Below are 17383 nucleotides of genomic sequence, written 5' to 3' on the forward strand. Positions count from 1 at the left end.
GACAGTCAGTGTGCAGTGGACCTAACACAGGAAAGTAAATGAGTGAGAACTTTCATAAGCATGAATTATTATATAAACTATTGTCTGTTCTGGCAATCACATGCAGCTGTGTAACCTTGGCAGAGTGATTATTTATTTATTTATTTGTTTATTTTTAAATCTGCAAGATGATGGCATTAGTCTTTTTCTGCCTGTGGCTAGCAATGGGTTGGCACTGTGAGCTCTGAATCTTTTTTTAAATATCAGTTCACGGTAACTTTTCCTGCAAGAGCACTGCCAGACTATTTATAAATACGCGATGCTTTGAAGCTATGGTAACTGTACTGTTTTCTTCCAGTTGGCTCTGCGGTATGTGTTAGTGGCCAGGGAGCTTGTCCTACTATTAAACACTGTAACATCAGCGACTGTGAAAACGTTGGACTTTATATTACAGACCATGCACAGGTATTTTTTTTTAAATATCAGTTTCTTTCCTTTGATAAAAATGTTTACTGTTCTTGATTCCCATCTTAATTTACATTTTTATTTCCCAGGGAATATATGAGGACAACGAGATCTCCAATAATGCATTAGCAGGGATTTGGGTTAAAAACCATGGAAATCCCATTATCAGACGGAATCACATTCACCATGGACGTGATGTTGGCGTTTTCACTTTTGACCATGGCATGGTAATGTATATGTTTTCTTTTGAAGAAATACATACAGGTGTTGCATAGTTAAAGTTTTCAAATTTTGCCTGTCATTGAAGAAATATTTTAAAAAAACATGTTTTTACACATGAGCAGATATTTTCAAATATGCCTACTGTTCTTCTCTTGCCCTTCAGTGGGCAGCTTCACTTTAAAGACGATTTTAGCTGAAAGAGGTTTAAGCAATCTTTCTGCAGTTGATTGGCAGCCTGTTACATTGAATTATGTTGCAGTGACAAAATACATCTTGAAATAGGATGTAAATGGTAGGCTTACATTTACACTATCACTTCATCCTTATTCATTTGAAACAGACCAAAAATAAGGTGCTAGAAGATTTAAGAATTAAATAAAATGCTCTGTGAAGATTTAATCAGTCGTATTTTAATGTTAAATATCTGAAACGGTATGTCCATCTTCTCTGGAAGAGGACTTCCTAGACTGCAGTCGTGTAATTTTAACACAGAATTTCATTGCAGAATTTAGGCCTTCTGTCACAAAACTGTTTGCTTCTGTGGCATGAAGGTGATAACTTCATGAAATAGTGAGCAATGAGCATGCGTAGTCCTTGAAGTAAACAGGGTGGATTTTTGCCACTGAAATTAAAAATTGTTATTTGGTTATTTGCTTTAGCAAAATATTCTGCATGTCTTCCAAGCAGTGCCACATCACTGTTTTTCCTGCTTGAGTGGCAAAGTCCCAATTCCCCTCACCCAACTGGCAAAATGAAGAGTTTTCTTCTAGTCAATCCTAAAATTACACACACCAAAAAAAGTACAAAATGTGATCTGAGTATGGTTAACTAAATGTCAAACGAAGGGGTGCTGAAGTTAATACTACTTACTGTCAGATCAAGTGTGATGTTCAAAATCAAAATGATTTCCGATTCCTTCTTGCCTTCACAGGGTATCACAGAACTTGATTATCTCGCCGTAGGTGTTGGATACTGCAGGGCATGCATTGCCTATAACTTTGGTGACGTGGAATAACAAGCTATGTCATCAATTGCTTTGGGGGTTGCATTTTTAAAGGTGCTGTAGATAACAGGAACCTCTTCTCTGGTGCTGTGCTGCTGCTGTAATGCAGACCTGGCTGGAATGGGCTTGATTTCAGAAGGCTACTGAAGAATGAGGTCAGCCAGCCTTGTGCAGATGTCATGTACTGTGGATACCAGTGCATATTCCCTTCCATACATTTTTGTTCTAGCCTTGCTGCCTCACTATGGCTAAAGATGTGCTAGGGCTGTTCTTTGGCAAGAAGACCGTAATTAGACCTGGTGTGTTTTATCCACACATGCTCTTTGTAAGTAGATGTTTTTTATCACCTAAGTAACAGTTTGGCTGGTAGGTCTTATTTAGTCTTTGAGAAAGATAAATAATGCTTGCAAAAATACTTTTAAAAAGGCAGGCGTTAAACACTAAGGGCTTTGACTAGCTGAGACAGATAAGTCAGTCCCAAGTCATGCTTTTGCAGACACAGCTTGGGTATAGACTGGACCTCTGTTTTCTCATTTAATTTGTCTCACGTTATCTTCTGACCTTCGGATCCACTGTTTCTTCCCATATCCCTCATGTATTTTATCTTGCTGTCACCACCACCATCCCAGGTTTAGTATGTTCAGAGATCTAGCTACAATAGAAATCGATTTAAGTTACTCATTCAGTGCTTGCTACAAGGAACCTATAGTCCAACATTTTAAAGGAGTCTTATTCCTAAATAAAATGTTTATTAATTCAGATACTAAATTGCTTTAGCTTTCCTATGCAAGTTCTACATGAGGATTTTCTACACTGTGTGTGATGTGTTGGGGTACTGTTGGCTGGGTCTCAGATGCCTGAATAAAATAATAATGTCTCGTAAGAAGACATTTCCTTAGGGAAATAAATTTCCATAATTTTGATGAATGATTGATGTAATTATAGCTAATGTATAATGTAGCAAGCTTTCAGGAAAAAAGAAATCCATGTTTTGTTATGGGTAAGAGGAAGAAGAGAAGCAGCTAGTTTTGAAGATCTGTATTTCGATCCCTGACTGGGTGTTTTTCAGCTCACTGAATTCTGGATCTCGTTTCCTTTTTGCTCAGATGCCCTCTTTCCCTTTCTAGTTCTTGTTCTGATGCTTTAGGTCTAACCCAACTGGTGAGTGTAGGTAGCCTGGAACCAGCATTACCAGGAGATCCAGTGTGGACAGAAACAAGTGAGCCCTTTCTCCTTCCCAGCCCGGGTTCGGGGAGCTGTGGGGTCAGACAGCACTGCAGCGCTGGTTGCAGCTGTTGCATTTGCAGTTGGTCTCAGTAGGTGCTAAACAGGTCATGGAGTGCTGTGATTTTTTTTGCTGCTGGCACAAAATCTTCTTGCCATTGGGAAGCCAAACATGGTGGCGTTCTGATGTCTTAGGTGCCTCTTAACCGCTCTTTGTTACATCCTAAGGAGTGTGTTTGTTCTGTGTTGACCAAGATTATACCAGCCCAGAAGAATGCCCTTCCAGCAGTTTTCTGACAAATTTCCTTACGTCATTTTGTGTTCTCTAGAGATGTAGTTGTTTGGCCGTTTTGCAAAAAATGGTGACAAACTTTAAGATGTTATGTCTTTGTTTTATATTATCTGTTTAGACACTTCCACTGCCTCATTTAAGCTGTACTAACATATTGTATAAGCACTTCTAATCTTCTTCAGTGGATACATAATATCCATACATCCCTCCAAGACTTAAACAGGCTCAGAAACATGTAATGAAGTGATTTCAGCTGTAGAAAAGCTGGTAAAGGAGAAGTGCTTCAATAACTCCTGGAGGAGATATGTCTGTCTGTGGGCTTGAGGGTTAGTTGAAAATCAAGGCTAAGAGCTGCTTCTTGCTTAAGTCCTGGAGTATAAATATTAAATATATGAGTATTGAAATACTAACAAAAAAACCCACAGACTCCGAATTCTTGATACACTTGATATATTTCAAATGAATTTGATCAGTTTTCTTACTGGTGGAATGCCTGTTCCAATGCTCTGACCAGCGTGATATTACAAGCAAAATGAAAGAGAAACAATTTTTTATTTTCTTTGTAAAGGAAACTCTAGCACATTAAAGAGAACATGTGAATAATATTTATCTCAACTGCAAATATTATTAAGATGTCTCTTAGTCATAAACTCCTTTGAAAGGCTTTTCCCCTTCCATCTCAAAGTCTGCTTTTGGCAGCATCCTGTGTTGTGTATCATGCCAGTAATAGAGTTGATGAAATGACATAATTGGCAATATTCACATACTCTTCCAGTGACACAAATTCTACACACCTAAACAAATGAATGTATTTTCTATGTTCACTTCTCTCATTTCCCTTCTGTTGTTTTTGGGGATGTGTTGTCTGGTTGGTTGGGTTTTTTTTTTCCATTGCTTACGACTGTGAAGTGGGATAAGTACATTCCAGTGCTGAATTCCAACCCTACACGTTCTTTTCCCGTGGGCTTCTTTACTGGCTCTGAAAGGTTCAAGAGTGCTTTGTTTCTCAGTTTCATGCTCTCGGAATGTTCTTTGTGTTTTGATACTTGTAGAAACTTAACCTCTTACTTCTGAACTGGCAATATTCTGACATTTACCGTAGTGTTTGTGCCAAACGTTTGACAAGCAGGCATTAAAAATGCAGCGTGGCATTGGCAGCCCTCATGCCTTATGCTGACCGCTCTTGTCGCTTGCCTGAGATGAGTTACCAGACATTTGTCATAAATTGTATTTAGTAGTGGTATGCAAATCACAGTTCTGATTTACTGTAAGAATAAGCATAATTTTACAGTTTAAAGCTGAGATCTAGCGATAAGTCTTCATTTTCCTTGTTCCCAAATAAGAAATGTAGCACAATTGCTTTTTTTTTTTCTTTTTGATGAAGGAAAATTATAGTAGCATGTGTCTCAGTTGGATGATGGTGGCTAGTTGGCAGCTCAGTCTTTTGAATACTACAAATCAGATAATTTTCAAGAAGTGTGTATGTACAGTCTAAAAAATAGAAATGAAGCTTATTCCAGGTTTTATACAGACAACATAAAAACCTCAGTTGGCCTTCTGCTGCAATAGCAATTTTTTCCTTTGCGCTAAAAAGTGTTTTGCATCTTGAATGTAGTTTTCTTTATGTTGCATTTTGATTCTTACAAAATCCAAGAACTCTCAAATAAAGACCATTCCAGGCTTTGGTAGGCAAATTTTTATACACATAATTTTTTTTATGCTGTCAGGCACACCTATTATTATTATTTAATTAAGTCGGTACAGAGGCAGATACTCTGTAGCAGTTCATTTCTTTATATCTTGGTCTTCTCTTTTCTTGTCTTGCTGGGAATACAAATGTCAATATTTAGGAAGTTTTAAAGCTTGCACAATTCTCTCTCTCTCTCTCTCTTTGTTTTTATACATATATATATGTGTGTGTATATATATGTATGTATGTATGTTTTGGTTTTTTAAATATGTGTATTGTTCACAGTATACATGAAATACTTCTGTGTTTCTGTAATGTTGTGATCTTTGAGACCGAGAAGGGAAAGAAACCCTTTTAGAAATATATGGAAAAAAAAAATTCTTCTGAGAAGAGAAGCAGTGAACAAGATCCCATCAGTTACAAATTTTAACCCTAATCTGTTTCTAAGCAGTATCTGTTATTTGTTAGACTAGATAACTAGATAAAATGAAGAAAAATAAAACCTGAATTAGCCTTGATGTCTTAAGAAATCCTCTGAGCTTGTGCAGCTGTGCAGGAACTCTTCTTTGTCATGACATTAGTTTTTTCTGTACACAAAGTAGTGTATGGAAACACCAACACTACCATTTCTGTGGTGTTTGTTCACGTTTACTGTCTCTGTTCAGATCTCAACAGGCTGCAGCATGTGTTCTTGCCCATACTTACTGTAACTGTCACCTTGTGCCCACAGCTAATGCTTTGCCTGGTGCTTCAGAAACTTTTGGTGTATAGAGCTGCTTCTTAGTATTTGTGTCCAGTTCTGGGCCCCTCAGTTCCAGAAGGACAGGGAACTGCTGGAGAGAGTCCAGTGCAGGGCAACAAAGATGATGGAGTGGAACACCTCCCTTATGAGGAAAGGCTGAGGGACCTGGGGCTCTTTAGCTTGGAGGAGACTGAGGGGTGACCTCATTAATGTTTATAAATATGTAAAGGGTGAGTGTCAGGAGGATGGAGCCAGGCTCTTCTCAGTGACAACCAATGATAGGACAAGGGGTAATGGATTTGAACTGGAACACAGGAGGTTCCACTTAAATTTGAGAAGAAACTTCTTAGTAAGGATAACAGAGCACTGGAACAGGCTGCCCAGGGGGGTTGTGGAGTCTCCTTCTCTGGAGACATTCAAAACCTGCCTGGACACCTTCTTGTGTAACCTCATCTGGGTGTTCCTGCTCTGGCAGGGGGATTGGACTGGATGATCTCTTGATCCCTGACATTCTGTGGTTCTGTGATTTAGGATTTTTCAAACAGAACGCTACTGCTAGGGTATTTGGAGTCTCCTTAGTATTTTTGTGTAAGATAGTAGTATTTTTTCCATGCACATCTCTTATTCCTATTTCCTTCTTAATCACAGTGACCTGTTTTTCTTACTAAGTAGTCCTGGCACTCCCAGATGCTGCATCCTCCAGGTTCTTCTGCTAGTTGATGAATTAAAACCAGAAACCATTGAAAACACAGAAGTAAAATACCCAGCACACTTGAAAATCCTTCTTAGAAGGAGATGGAGGCGATACAACACAATCCCTCTGTGCAGAGGAGGAATATTTGAAACTTCCTGACCTTAATAGTTGCCTGACAGAGTCTCCATGAAGGATCTGATCTTGAGCTGCCTGACGGCTGGACAGAGCTTGAGAGCTGCAGGTTGTCCGTGCTGTTAGACACAAGTATTACGGAAGGAACAGGCTGTTTCTGATGGTGTTACTGATTATACCTGGAGGAGGCAGTAACGTTTGGGTTTGCAAACACTATTACTGGGCCTGATGGATAATAGATGATTTAACTCTATACTGAGAAACACAGTTTCTTTGTTATTTCCTCATTAACTTTACAAGAAGAAAATGTTGTCTGAAACCATATGTGATTTGCTGGATCCATAAGTTCATCACTAAAAAAAAAAAAACATAGTTGAAAGGAACAACTATGCCTTTTGAAGGGGAGAAGCTGTGGTGACTGGAGAAGATTGTCTGGGAGTATCTTAAAGACAGATAAATTCAGCCCTTCTCCCTTTGGGGGTGAATTTAGGCCGAAGAAGTTGTTGGTTTCAACAGAGAACGGTGTAGGAAATAGGCAGTCTGGGAAATGCTCAGGACTGTGGAGGAGCACATCTTTCTGACAAACAGCAGTTCTCTTGGTTTAACTGAATTCAGTTTAATAATTACAGCGTCTCAACCAAGTGCAGAAATAGACTGGGTTTAACTGCATCAGCTCAAAGTTAGCAGTTCAGCTTAAGCCATCTCTGGTTGAGGTGGACTGGAGTTTTTAATGCAGTTTCTCTTTATGAATGTTGAATATTATAGGATCTTACCCAGCAGATGGCCTTGACTTTCTGACCCAGCAGTCAGCCTTATAAAGGAATCCGAGATGCAGAATATTTGTTTTTCTTCTCCTCCTTTTGAGGAGCACTTTCTTCAAAAAGGCTTACGACAAATTCTCAGTTTATTCTGAATCAGCGGGCCTACTTTTTTCAAGAAGGTTAGAAAAGCAGTAATTTTGAAGGCTTTATTTTCTGCTTTTTGAAGAAATTACACTTGCACCCTGCCATCAAGTGATGTTATGGGATTCTAGGACATAGTGGACAGAGTACAATTAATCTGCAGGTACCTCTTCTGTTCCTCTCTGAAGTTGCATATTGTGTATATGCACTGGAACAACAAGCAGAAGTGAAGTAGACTTGTCTTTCACTTCGTTTCCAAGCAAGTTTTAAAGTTGGACAGTGTATAGTGTTGTTTTAAAGAATTAAAAGTATTTTGCCAAAATTTCCTTACTACTGAATAACAGTGCTTGCTGAAGCTCACAAAGATACTGCTGACCACATGATAAAGGCTCTGCTGGTTTGCAGCTTCTATATGGCATCTGAAAGGGCTGTGATGAAGTGCATCTGAAATACTTCTTTTCCTTTGCCATGTTTCTGTAGCTGTAATGTGTGAAGATACCAGACCATGTGTAATAGTATTTTAATTTAAATTATGTATTCCTTGAAGAGGATTAAACTTTACTTTGTACCGAATTCTCATCTTACATAAATTTCTCTTATGGCTTCATTTTAAGTGAAGATGAGGAAAAAAAGTGTTTCCTTTTAGGATAAGAAGTCCTGAAGACTGCCTGTTGGCATGAAGGTGTATTTCTGAGGAGATCTCCTTTACATTCCCCTATCTGTTGGTGTGTAGCTTCCTCAAGATCTCTGAAAACATCTTAGTTTACTCTGAAGAAGGCTAATCCAAAATCCTTGAAATATATTCTGAGTATTTACAAAAGTAGTCTTTTTCATTTGACTCTTCTGTTTTTCACCCAAAGGGGCCTGGGGAGCCATGCTGTGTGCACTGATCACTTTTTTGGAGAATGTTTAATCAACGCAGTGCTTTTCCTGGCTGCGATCCTCCAAGCAGGAAAAAGCGTGTACTGTCTTGATTTCCTTATTGAACTGTAGATATTTTTTGCATTTTTGTAATCAAAGTGTTTCAAGTCCCTTAGCAATTCACAGCACATAAGTAACACAACAGTGAAACAGAATGCTTTCTACCTAGCTTGGCAATAGCTTGAGTAATTTCCATGGAGTAGGTAGTAGAAACTCCAAGACTGAAGTACCCTTGGTAGTAGGTCTTGTGTTACACTGAGCAGTAGGAGGTGCCTTTGAGGGTGAAAAAAATGAGTGAAAGTTTAGGCCCTTTCCTTTTGCGCCAAATGTTTTAGCTGTATAAATGTATCAGTTCATTAAACAATCTTACGCATGACAAGCACTGATGCTGCTAGAACTATAGGTACAGTCATATAGATGGTTCACGCTATAGATGGCTTTGCAGAGTACAGAGGGAGATCCAGGTGAAAAGGAAGAACTAAGACTGGTTCACATTATCTTTCAACGGTGCATTCGTGGACATAAGGAACAGTGCATTTTTGGTGGCTTTGTCAGCAGCAGAGTCCTGCGCTCAGTGTTGTGTGCTCTGTTTTCAGTTTTCCCTTCTGCAGCTGGAGACAGTCTGGATTAGAGCTTTCCAGAGCCTTGCATTCAAGCTTTCCACAAAGTAAACAACATCACTTGGTGATTTTCTTCCATCTGCAATAAGAGATGTGTCCTCTCAGTTGTTTGGTTTCTGTTCTTGTAGTTGGGCAAAATGGGCATGTAATGCCATAAAGTTCACCTCAAAGAATTAGGTTGAATTTTAGTATCAAAACATTCTAAAACTCTGTCAGAAAAATGCTCTGCAAGGACTGATGACAGTTTCTTTGCATGGCCCTTGAATGAACTGGATCAGATAAATCATTGGGCAGAAAACAACCCTTTTGCCAGATGAGTTTTCAGGTGGATCGGTTCTTCGTGCTGTTACCCAAGTGCTTGTTGACATAACAGAAGGAGCATGCCTGGGATGGGTTTGCTGGTTGGTTTGTTTGTTTTCCTCCATAGCTATGCTATTTATAAAGCATTTGTTTAAATATGGTTTTATTGTAGGCCTGCTATTACTATTGCAGTGCCTAAATGGAAGTGTACCTCATTTTAAAAAAAGGGGAGGGGAAAAAAAGTTTGCCACTTGGCTGCTCAGACCAGTCCAGCCCTGGAAAAGTTACTTGTCTCCCACATCTCTATGTCAATATGTATTTATTTTGACTAGTTATGCCTAAGAAATTTAGGACACTTCTTCCTAAATAAATCATATTACCAAATATATGTGGTTCTGTATCTGAAAATAAGTAGCTAGTCTTCTCCATAGCACCTTTTTCTGTTGAACCTGTGGGCTTTATGGCTTTTGAAAGGGGTCTGATCCTTAGGAGCTGCTGAGGAAACCTGATATTCAGTCCTCTTTGAGGTGCTATATCCAGAGTGGCCTTTTTTTTTTTTTTAATTAATTCCATGGGTAGTAATAAATAGTGGTGCAAACACTGTGTCTTTGAAAATATTTTACTTGAGGAGGAAAAAAAATTATATAGCATCAGTAGCTGTTTTAATTAGCTGTGTAAGTTCTATATTGTCAATTTTGGTACTGTTTCTTTTTAAATGAGGTTTCTATTTAGAGGGGAGGGAAGGTAGGGGAATAACTTTCACTTCAAAAAGGACTTTTACAGTAAACTGCATGTTTTTGTGTCTTAAGGGTTATTTTGAAAGCTGCAACATACATAGAAACAGGATAGCAGGTTTTGAAGTGAAAGCATATGCCAATCCTACAGTAGTTCGGTGTGAAATCCATCACGGCCAGACTGGAGGAATTTACGTTCATGAAAAAGGAAGAGGACAATTCATAGAGAACAAAATCTATGCAAACAATTTTGCAGGTGTTTGGATTACCTCAAACAGTGACCCAACAATAAGGTATTATTTTCCTCATTGATATTTTACTTCTTCGAAGAAGAGATTTGATGGGAATGGGAGAAGTGCAATTTTATTTCATTTTTTTAAAATGAACTGTAAATGCTCCTGTCTATGTAAAAATGAAGTTACTGTCTGTGTTCCATTGAACTGTATTTTTAATTTGCCTGTATGTACATGTGTAAGCAAGTATGTAAGTATGAAGTATGTATTTCTCAAAGCGACGGAACATTAAATTCTTTATTTTAAATCTGAATATGGTACAGTCCTAGACACTACATAAACGTATAGGATTGCACGGTGTATTATAATCATTTTGTAATGTGGATACTTCTGTTTCTTAGGGGCAATGCAATTTTTAATGGGAATCAAGGTGGTGTTTATATCTTTGGTGATGGAAGAGGCCTTATTGAAGGAAATGACATTTATGGTAAGCTAATTTGCTCATTGCATCTTGAATTCAGAGTAAAATGAGTATGTAAGTTGTATTAAATAACATTTTTGTTAACAGGTAATGCATTAGCAGGAATACAGATTCGAACAAACAGTTGTCCCATAGTTCGACACAACAAGATTCATGATGGCCAGCATGGTGGAATTTATGTGGTAAGTATTACCCACAAACAGGCACACATACTTATTTTTTTTTCATATAAAGGTTTGAAAAGGTCACTCTATGTAAAATGTTTAATTGTACTTACAATGACTGCATTTCTTATGTTATAAGCTAGGTTAATTGTTATAGACTGAAGCTGGTGCTGATATTTAAAAGATGAAGTCTCTTAGGAATGTCACTAAATTATTTCTGTTAGAGAATAAAAAAATGTAAAATGCGATAGAAGATAGAATTTCACCATTTCTTGGAGAAAAGCTTTTTAAACATTTATGTTTCATAGTAGTTTGTAATTATTTTTTTTTTAAGTTAGGAATTTGTTCAGCTTTTTTGGAGTGTGCTGTGTTTACCACTTACCTCAGAAATTTTTGTTTTTTGCTTCCAGGATGATTTACAATTGCTGTACAGTCGTGTGTTGTAAAAGTGAGGAATAAAGCGCAGTTTCCAGCATGTGCAAAGGCTCTGCTAATTGAACTGAAAGAGCTGTCAGGTTCCCTTAACCAGCGTTAGATTTTGCGAAATATTTGCATATCTTTCTGCCAAAATTCACCTAAGGTTCAGCTGATGCTGCGAGTGTGCAGCTTCAGCAGTTCATTCTGTAAATCTAACCAGAACAGCTTACCCTGATCAAGAACACGGTTGCTTTATTTTTAAGCACAAACACATGGTAAAGAGTTAGTGAAGAGGCGTGCTGGGTTTTTGTCAGTCTGGCGGACAGGGTTGGGTGCCGCAGCTTTCACCTGCTTGCCTGGCACTGCGGAGGTGCCTCTGCCACCAACAGCCAGCAGAGATGTGCAAATACTGCTGCAGAGCCTTGCAATGCAGTGATTTACATGCAGACTGGTCCTTCATTTCACGGCAACCATTCAAAGTCGTGATGTATTGTTATTAAAACAAACAACACCTCTGAAAGCATGTACTCAAATAGAAAAAAATTCTTTTGCCGCAGTAAAGAAGCTGTGTTGGGGAGGGCTGGATGTACAGTATTGACAGGTAGCAGTTTTTCTCAACTCTTAAATTGTTTTTATTTAGCATGAAAAAGGACAAGGTGTGATCGAGGAAAATGAAGTTTACAGCAATACTTTGGCTGGAGTCTGGGTGACAACAGGGAGCACTCCAGTCTTGAGGAGAAACAGAATACACAGTGGGAAACAGGTGAGTTTTGCTCTGTGGTTACAAGGGGGCCATAAAGAAGGAAGTTCTTCCATGGTTTTGGAACTAATAATTCAATTCTTCACGTGTTAGGTCGGAGTTTATTTTTATGACAACGGACATGGCGTGTTAGAAGACAACGACATCTATAATCACATGTACTCGGGTGTTCAGATAAGGTAAAACATATTCTGATTTTATGTCAAAACAGACATAGCTGCTTTTGTGCTCTTTTATGTCTCTCTTAACTGTTCCTGTCATTTTATTTCTAAAAATACCTTTTTTTTGAAATCCAGTATGTCTGAATATCCCCTGCTTCAACTTACAAGGAAGGCTTTACTAATGCAGCCTGGATAGTGACTGGAATCTGTGGTCCTTGAAGTGTGTAAAGCTAAAATCTGTTTACCTGTTTGGAAATAACTGTATTTTAGTAAGAGGTAGAGGTGTTTTAAATGTTTGGCCTTGGGAGATAGTAAACTTTAAAATTACTTATTTGCTTACGTTTCTCTCTAGAACTGGAAGCAACCCCAAAATTAGACGCAACAAGATCTGGGGTGGTCAGAATGGTGGTATTCTTGTTTATAATTCTGGTAGGTTTGGTTTTTACACATTTATCCAGAATTGTTTATGTTCTGCAATATTATCTTTTCCCATTTATTATCCTTTTTGATTTTATTTTTTTCCACCCTTCCTTCAATTTTAGGGCTTGGATTTATAGAAGACAATGAAATTTTTGATAATGCAATGGCTGGTGTATGGATTAAAACAGACAGTAATCCTACACTAAGAAGAAATAAAATCCATGATGGAAGAGATGGAGGCATCTGTATATTTAATGGGGGAAGAGGTAGTTTTTGTTCCCTTACTGGCATATACCGTATATTCTGGATGAGGGTTTAATTTAAGATTAAGTACTGTCCTTTTCAAAGTGCTCTTTAGAAACCTAGGTCTTGTCTTTTGAAGTAATAAAATAGTTATAACAAACATACAGTGGTGCTTTTTAGCCTCAATTACATCAGTAATGCTGAACTCTGTGGGAGGCAGAGAGGTAATTATAATCTCATCTAAGACTGTTAGATTGTTGCTTAGGACAGTCCATTTATCCCATCTGCTTTTGTAAGCTTTGTCTTTGGACTGAAAGACAGTATTGAGTTCAAGTCATATAGCCAAAATTGTGCATCTGAACAGTTCAGGTTCTGCCAGTGTCTGAGATTTAGGGGAAAAGAAGACAGGTCTTTAAGGAATCTCTTGTGCACTTGTAAATTTAGAAGGAGTCTTCCTCTGCAGTCCCAGCTGTTGCACGTCCTGAAATCAGCTTCTGATATTTTGTAGATAATCACTTGCTGGAAATGAGCTTTAAGTTAAGCATTTTAAAGTAATCCTGTCTCGCAGTAACAAAAATGCAAGTTTAGCTTTTCTTTGGCAGGCTGCTTGTTTTAGAAGGTGAGAACAGAAGGATGTTAGAAAAAGTGAAGAAAAGGTTGGAAAATGAAAAGACTTAGTGTTTCCTCAAAAGTAAAAACTTGATGTTTCTGTAATGGTACCTACAATCCCAAATTCTGTTCTCTATACTGAAAAAATACACTGATGTGATTATGCACTGAGGATGACTTCAAACTTCAGTGATGTTGGTGGGTGTTTGCCAAATTAAGGGAGTTAGAAGGATGATGATAACATGAGATCTTTTGAAAATATTTAACCGTGTGGTTACAGGCAAGGAAATGTTAACAAGCTGACATGTTGTGTTCGGTCTGTCTTAGGTCTTCTGGAAGAAAATGATATCTTCAGGAATGCTCAAGCCGGTGTTCTTATCAGCACCAACAGCCACCCTGTGCTAAGGAAAAATCGAATATTTGATGGATTTGCTGCAGGTTTGTGTTGCTTAGATCGAATTTTGAAGTGTTAGAGCTTAGAGTAAGCTCTTCAGAAAGCTAACTCTGAGTTTCTTTACCCCACAGTATTTAGACATCCTTCAGTGTATTCTAGAAATCATTTAAGAATTCAGAACTGGAGCCAGAATCTTTACAGCAGTCTCTGGAATTACTAACATGTTGAGAAACAACACATATTCTGCCTTCTCATTTTTCTCTGAAATACTTCTTAATTATTTTATTTTAGAAGTAATTGATAAAACTGTCTAGGACACATTTATAGTTGATGTGCTGGATGGTGATTTGAATATTTTATCACTGCTTTAAAACCTAGAAAACAGAGCAGATACACTAAGAAGGTCTGAATTGCATCTCAAGTTAAACTTTCTCACTCCACAAACTTGAAAAATTATTAAGATGAGCATTTCTTATTCCAAAAGAGATAAAGAATGCTTAATAGTGATTTTTGTGCAATTTACTGTTTCATGATCGCAGTTCCATCCAACTTGCATTCCATCCCATTTCAACTAAACTTGCATTCTTGAGTTTTCTCCCGTCTTTCTTTCAGAAGAAGCGAGTTTTCTGAGAAGAGCCTCTAAAGGTGTTGTTTCAGTGTGGTGGGGGGGAAGGATAGGTTGCTGTCAAGAGCAGTCCTGGACAAATGACTTGGAAGACAGAGGTTACTGATAAAAGCTGAGATTTAAAGAAATGAATTTTAGGTGCCCATCTTGAACTTTTTTTAAAAGATATTTTTAAAAGGGTAAGGTATGTGCACAAGAACTTTCAAGTATATGTAAAGATGACATCTTTAAGCACTCAAAAAATCATATCCCCCTTGAAAATACCTGATCATAGTACTGGTTTGTTATCAGATAAACCAGTAGTGTATATTATTACTGCCAGAAGCCATGCAAGCCAGCTGTAGCTCTTTGAAAGGATTCCGCGGAAGTATTTGGACTTCAGTTTTATAGCAAATTACAGTGCGGTTCCTAGGGATGTCATTTTCCTTTTCCTCCTGAGTTTAGGATGGTTTAAAAAAAATAAATTATAGTTCATGAGAAAGGTACAACTGCACAATCACTAAGGCTTTAACCTCCCTCTCCCTCTCCCTCTCCCTCTCCCTCTCCCTCTCCCTCTCCCTCTCCCTCTCCCTCTCCCTCTCCCTCTCCCTCTCCCTCTCCCTCTCCCTCTCCCTCTCCCTCTCCCTCTCCCTCTCCCTCTCCCTCTCCCTCTCCCTCTCCCTCTCCCTCTCCCTCTCCCTCTCCCTCTCCCTCTCCCTCTCCCTCTCCCTCTCCCTCTCCCTCTCCCTCTCCCTCTCCCTCTCCCTCTCCCTCTCCCTCTCCCTCTCCCTCTCCCTCTCCCTCTCCCTCTCCCTCTCCCTCTCCCTCTCCCTCTCCCTCTCCCTCTCCCTCTCCCTCTCCCTCTCCCTCTCCCTCTCCCTCTCCCTCTCCCTCTCCCTCTCCCTCTCCCTCTCCCTCTCCCTCTTTTTCTTTCCCAATAAAGGTATTGAAATAACAAATCATGCGACTGCAACATTAGAAGGCAATCAGATTTTCAACAACCGCTTTGGAGGTTTATTTCTAGCATCTGGTGTCAATGTCACGATGAAAGGTGAGCTTGGAGCCCTTTTTGGTTGTGTTTGTTCACGTTTTTTTTTTTTATTTGATGCTGCTTTTTGGGTTTCTTATACCACTTTTTTCCATTTTTGGCTCAGATTTGCTACCGCCTTAAGCTGAGTTGTAACTAAGAGTTTCAGCTGAAGGCTAAGCTATTTTAGTTTGTTTTTCTAAACCAGAAACTTTCAAAGGTAACTTCAGGTTTTCTTATCGTATTTCAGCTCTGTTACTAGTAGCTCTTTTGTCTCAGAATTTTTCCTGAAATGGTTACTGGTCTATGGCCCATCTTGAATTCCAATTCTAAGTTACTATAACGGAAAGTCTTTTGCCACATATCTGAAAACAAGTGTCCAGTAAAGAAACATGCCTCACTTGGCTCTTGGGATGTAAAAGCATGAATATCCACAATCCTTCTTTTTCAGAAAATAGGAACAGTTTAGATGCATAAAATGCCCACATGTAGTAAGGGAGTGTGCATGAAACAAGATCCTCTTGGAGCAGGTTGGAGTGATGGTTGTGAATGCCAGACAGCTCAGGCAGGTTATCCTAGAAGAAAAAGGTTTGGTTTGCAGAGGTTTTGGCTGCACTTGTTTGCCTTTACCTGGATAGTTCTTTACACCACTGTGAACACAAGCCCTGGCTCTGCGCTTCACAGCTCCTAGGTCAGTCTGTGTGATGCTACTGGGTGCAGACAAAACCAGTTTGAGGTGCGCTTTGGGACTTGACAGACGATCCAGTAGCTGAATAGCAGGAGAGGGTTATCAAATTTGCTGTGGGTTGGACACACCTTTTAAATGCTGGAGGGGGTCAGACCTAATTCCCACTTCTGTTGTGGTGGAAGGTGCCTTAAACTACCTGGGGGGGAAGAGATGGGCTGTTCTGCGTCCGAAGGGGTGTGTAAAAGTCCTAATGGTAGGCAAGAGGCTTTCCAACATTTGTGTTTCAAACTTCTCAAAAGAAAATGTAAGCCCAGGAGACAGGCTTGTTTCTCTAACCGTCTATTCAAAAACCAGTTCACAAAGAGTATTTAAACGTTGATCGGGTATTTTACGCACATGCAAAGAGGAAGAGTCTCTCTGGTCTGAATGCACTGTGCTGTCTGGGCATCTGCCTTGTCCTCTGGCACTGAGGATTTGATATGCCTAAACGCCAAAACTAAAATGCATGCATAGGTTCTAATAGGTTTAGCTCTTAAAAAGCTGTGGGAAGGGCTCTCTGCTTTACCACCTCAAGAAATAAGAAGTCACTGATCCAGGTGTGATTAGTTCTTGGCTTTTTTTTTTTCTTTCCCCAACAGATAACAAAATAATGAACAATCAAGATGCCATAGAAAAAGCTGTCAGTAGAGGCCAGTGTTTATACAAGATATCCAGTTACACCAGCTATCCGATGCATGACTTCTACAGGTAACAGGTTATTTGTTGTCACCTACAGCAGTGCTTTCAGACAAACACAATTTTTCTTTTCAGCAAGACCCCTAAAACAGTTGCCCTATGTCTGTTAACACACAAATGTGTGCCCTTCCTCAACTGCAACAGAAGGGGATTAAACAAGTTCCCGTTGTCTGGAATTTACGGTGGGTTTGAGGGAAATTTGTTGTTACTATGAACCTGAGGGATTCCACAGCAGAGCTGCTTTTTTGAAACAAGCAACAAAAGTATGCTGTGAAATCCTAGTTCATGTAAAATTACCAAGTTCTAGTGTTTTGCACACATCCTTTCCTTGATGTTCATTTTCCCCCACACCTTCCCCAAGCACTTTACTCAGCGCATCAGTTTTGATTTGTGCCTAACGTGATGCATTTTACCTCAGGTGTCACACCTGTAACACCACAGACCGCAATGCCATATGCGTGAACTGCATCAAGAAGTGCCATCAAGGACATGACGTAGAATTCATTAGACATGATAGGTATGTTTCA

The 17383-nt window shown here is 39.0% G+C and overlaps 1 protein-coding gene across 2 annotated transcripts in view; it reads left to right on the top strand.

Annotated features, from left to right (window-relative positions):
- FBXO11 (F-box protein 11) overlaps positions 1–17383 on the top strand; it is a 75411-nt gene that overhangs the window by 56621 nt on the left and 1407 nt on the right. For both annotated transcript variants that reach the window (XM_065835357.2, XM_065835358.2), the window contains exons 10-22: positions 338–444; positions 534–671; positions 9996–10213; positions 10555–10640; positions 10722–10816; positions 11856–11978; positions 12069–12154; positions 12489–12565; positions 12679–12822; positions 13736–13846; positions 15350–15457; positions 16760–16868; positions 17275–17373. In XM_065835357.2, the coding sequence (XP_065691429.1) occupies positions 338–444; positions 534–671; positions 9996–10213; positions 10555–10640; positions 10722–10816; positions 11856–11978; positions 12069–12154; positions 12489–12565; positions 12679–12822; positions 13736–13846; positions 15350–15457; positions 16760–16868; positions 17275–17373 (1501 nt within the window). The remainder of the gene's footprint in view (positions 1–337; positions 445–533; positions 672–9995; positions 10214–10554; positions 10641–10721; positions 10817–11855; positions 11979–12068; positions 12155–12488; positions 12566–12678; positions 12823–13735; positions 13847–15349; positions 15458–16759; positions 16869–17274; positions 17374–17383) is intronic.

The sequence above is a fragment of the Patagioenas fasciata genome, chromosome 3 (genome assembly GCF_037038585.1).
Source record: "Patagioenas fasciata isolate bPatFas1 chromosome 3, bPatFas1.hap1, whole genome shotgun sequence".
Classification (NCBI taxonomy): Eukaryota; Metazoa; Chordata; class Aves; order Columbiformes; family Columbidae; genus Patagioenas; species Patagioenas fasciata.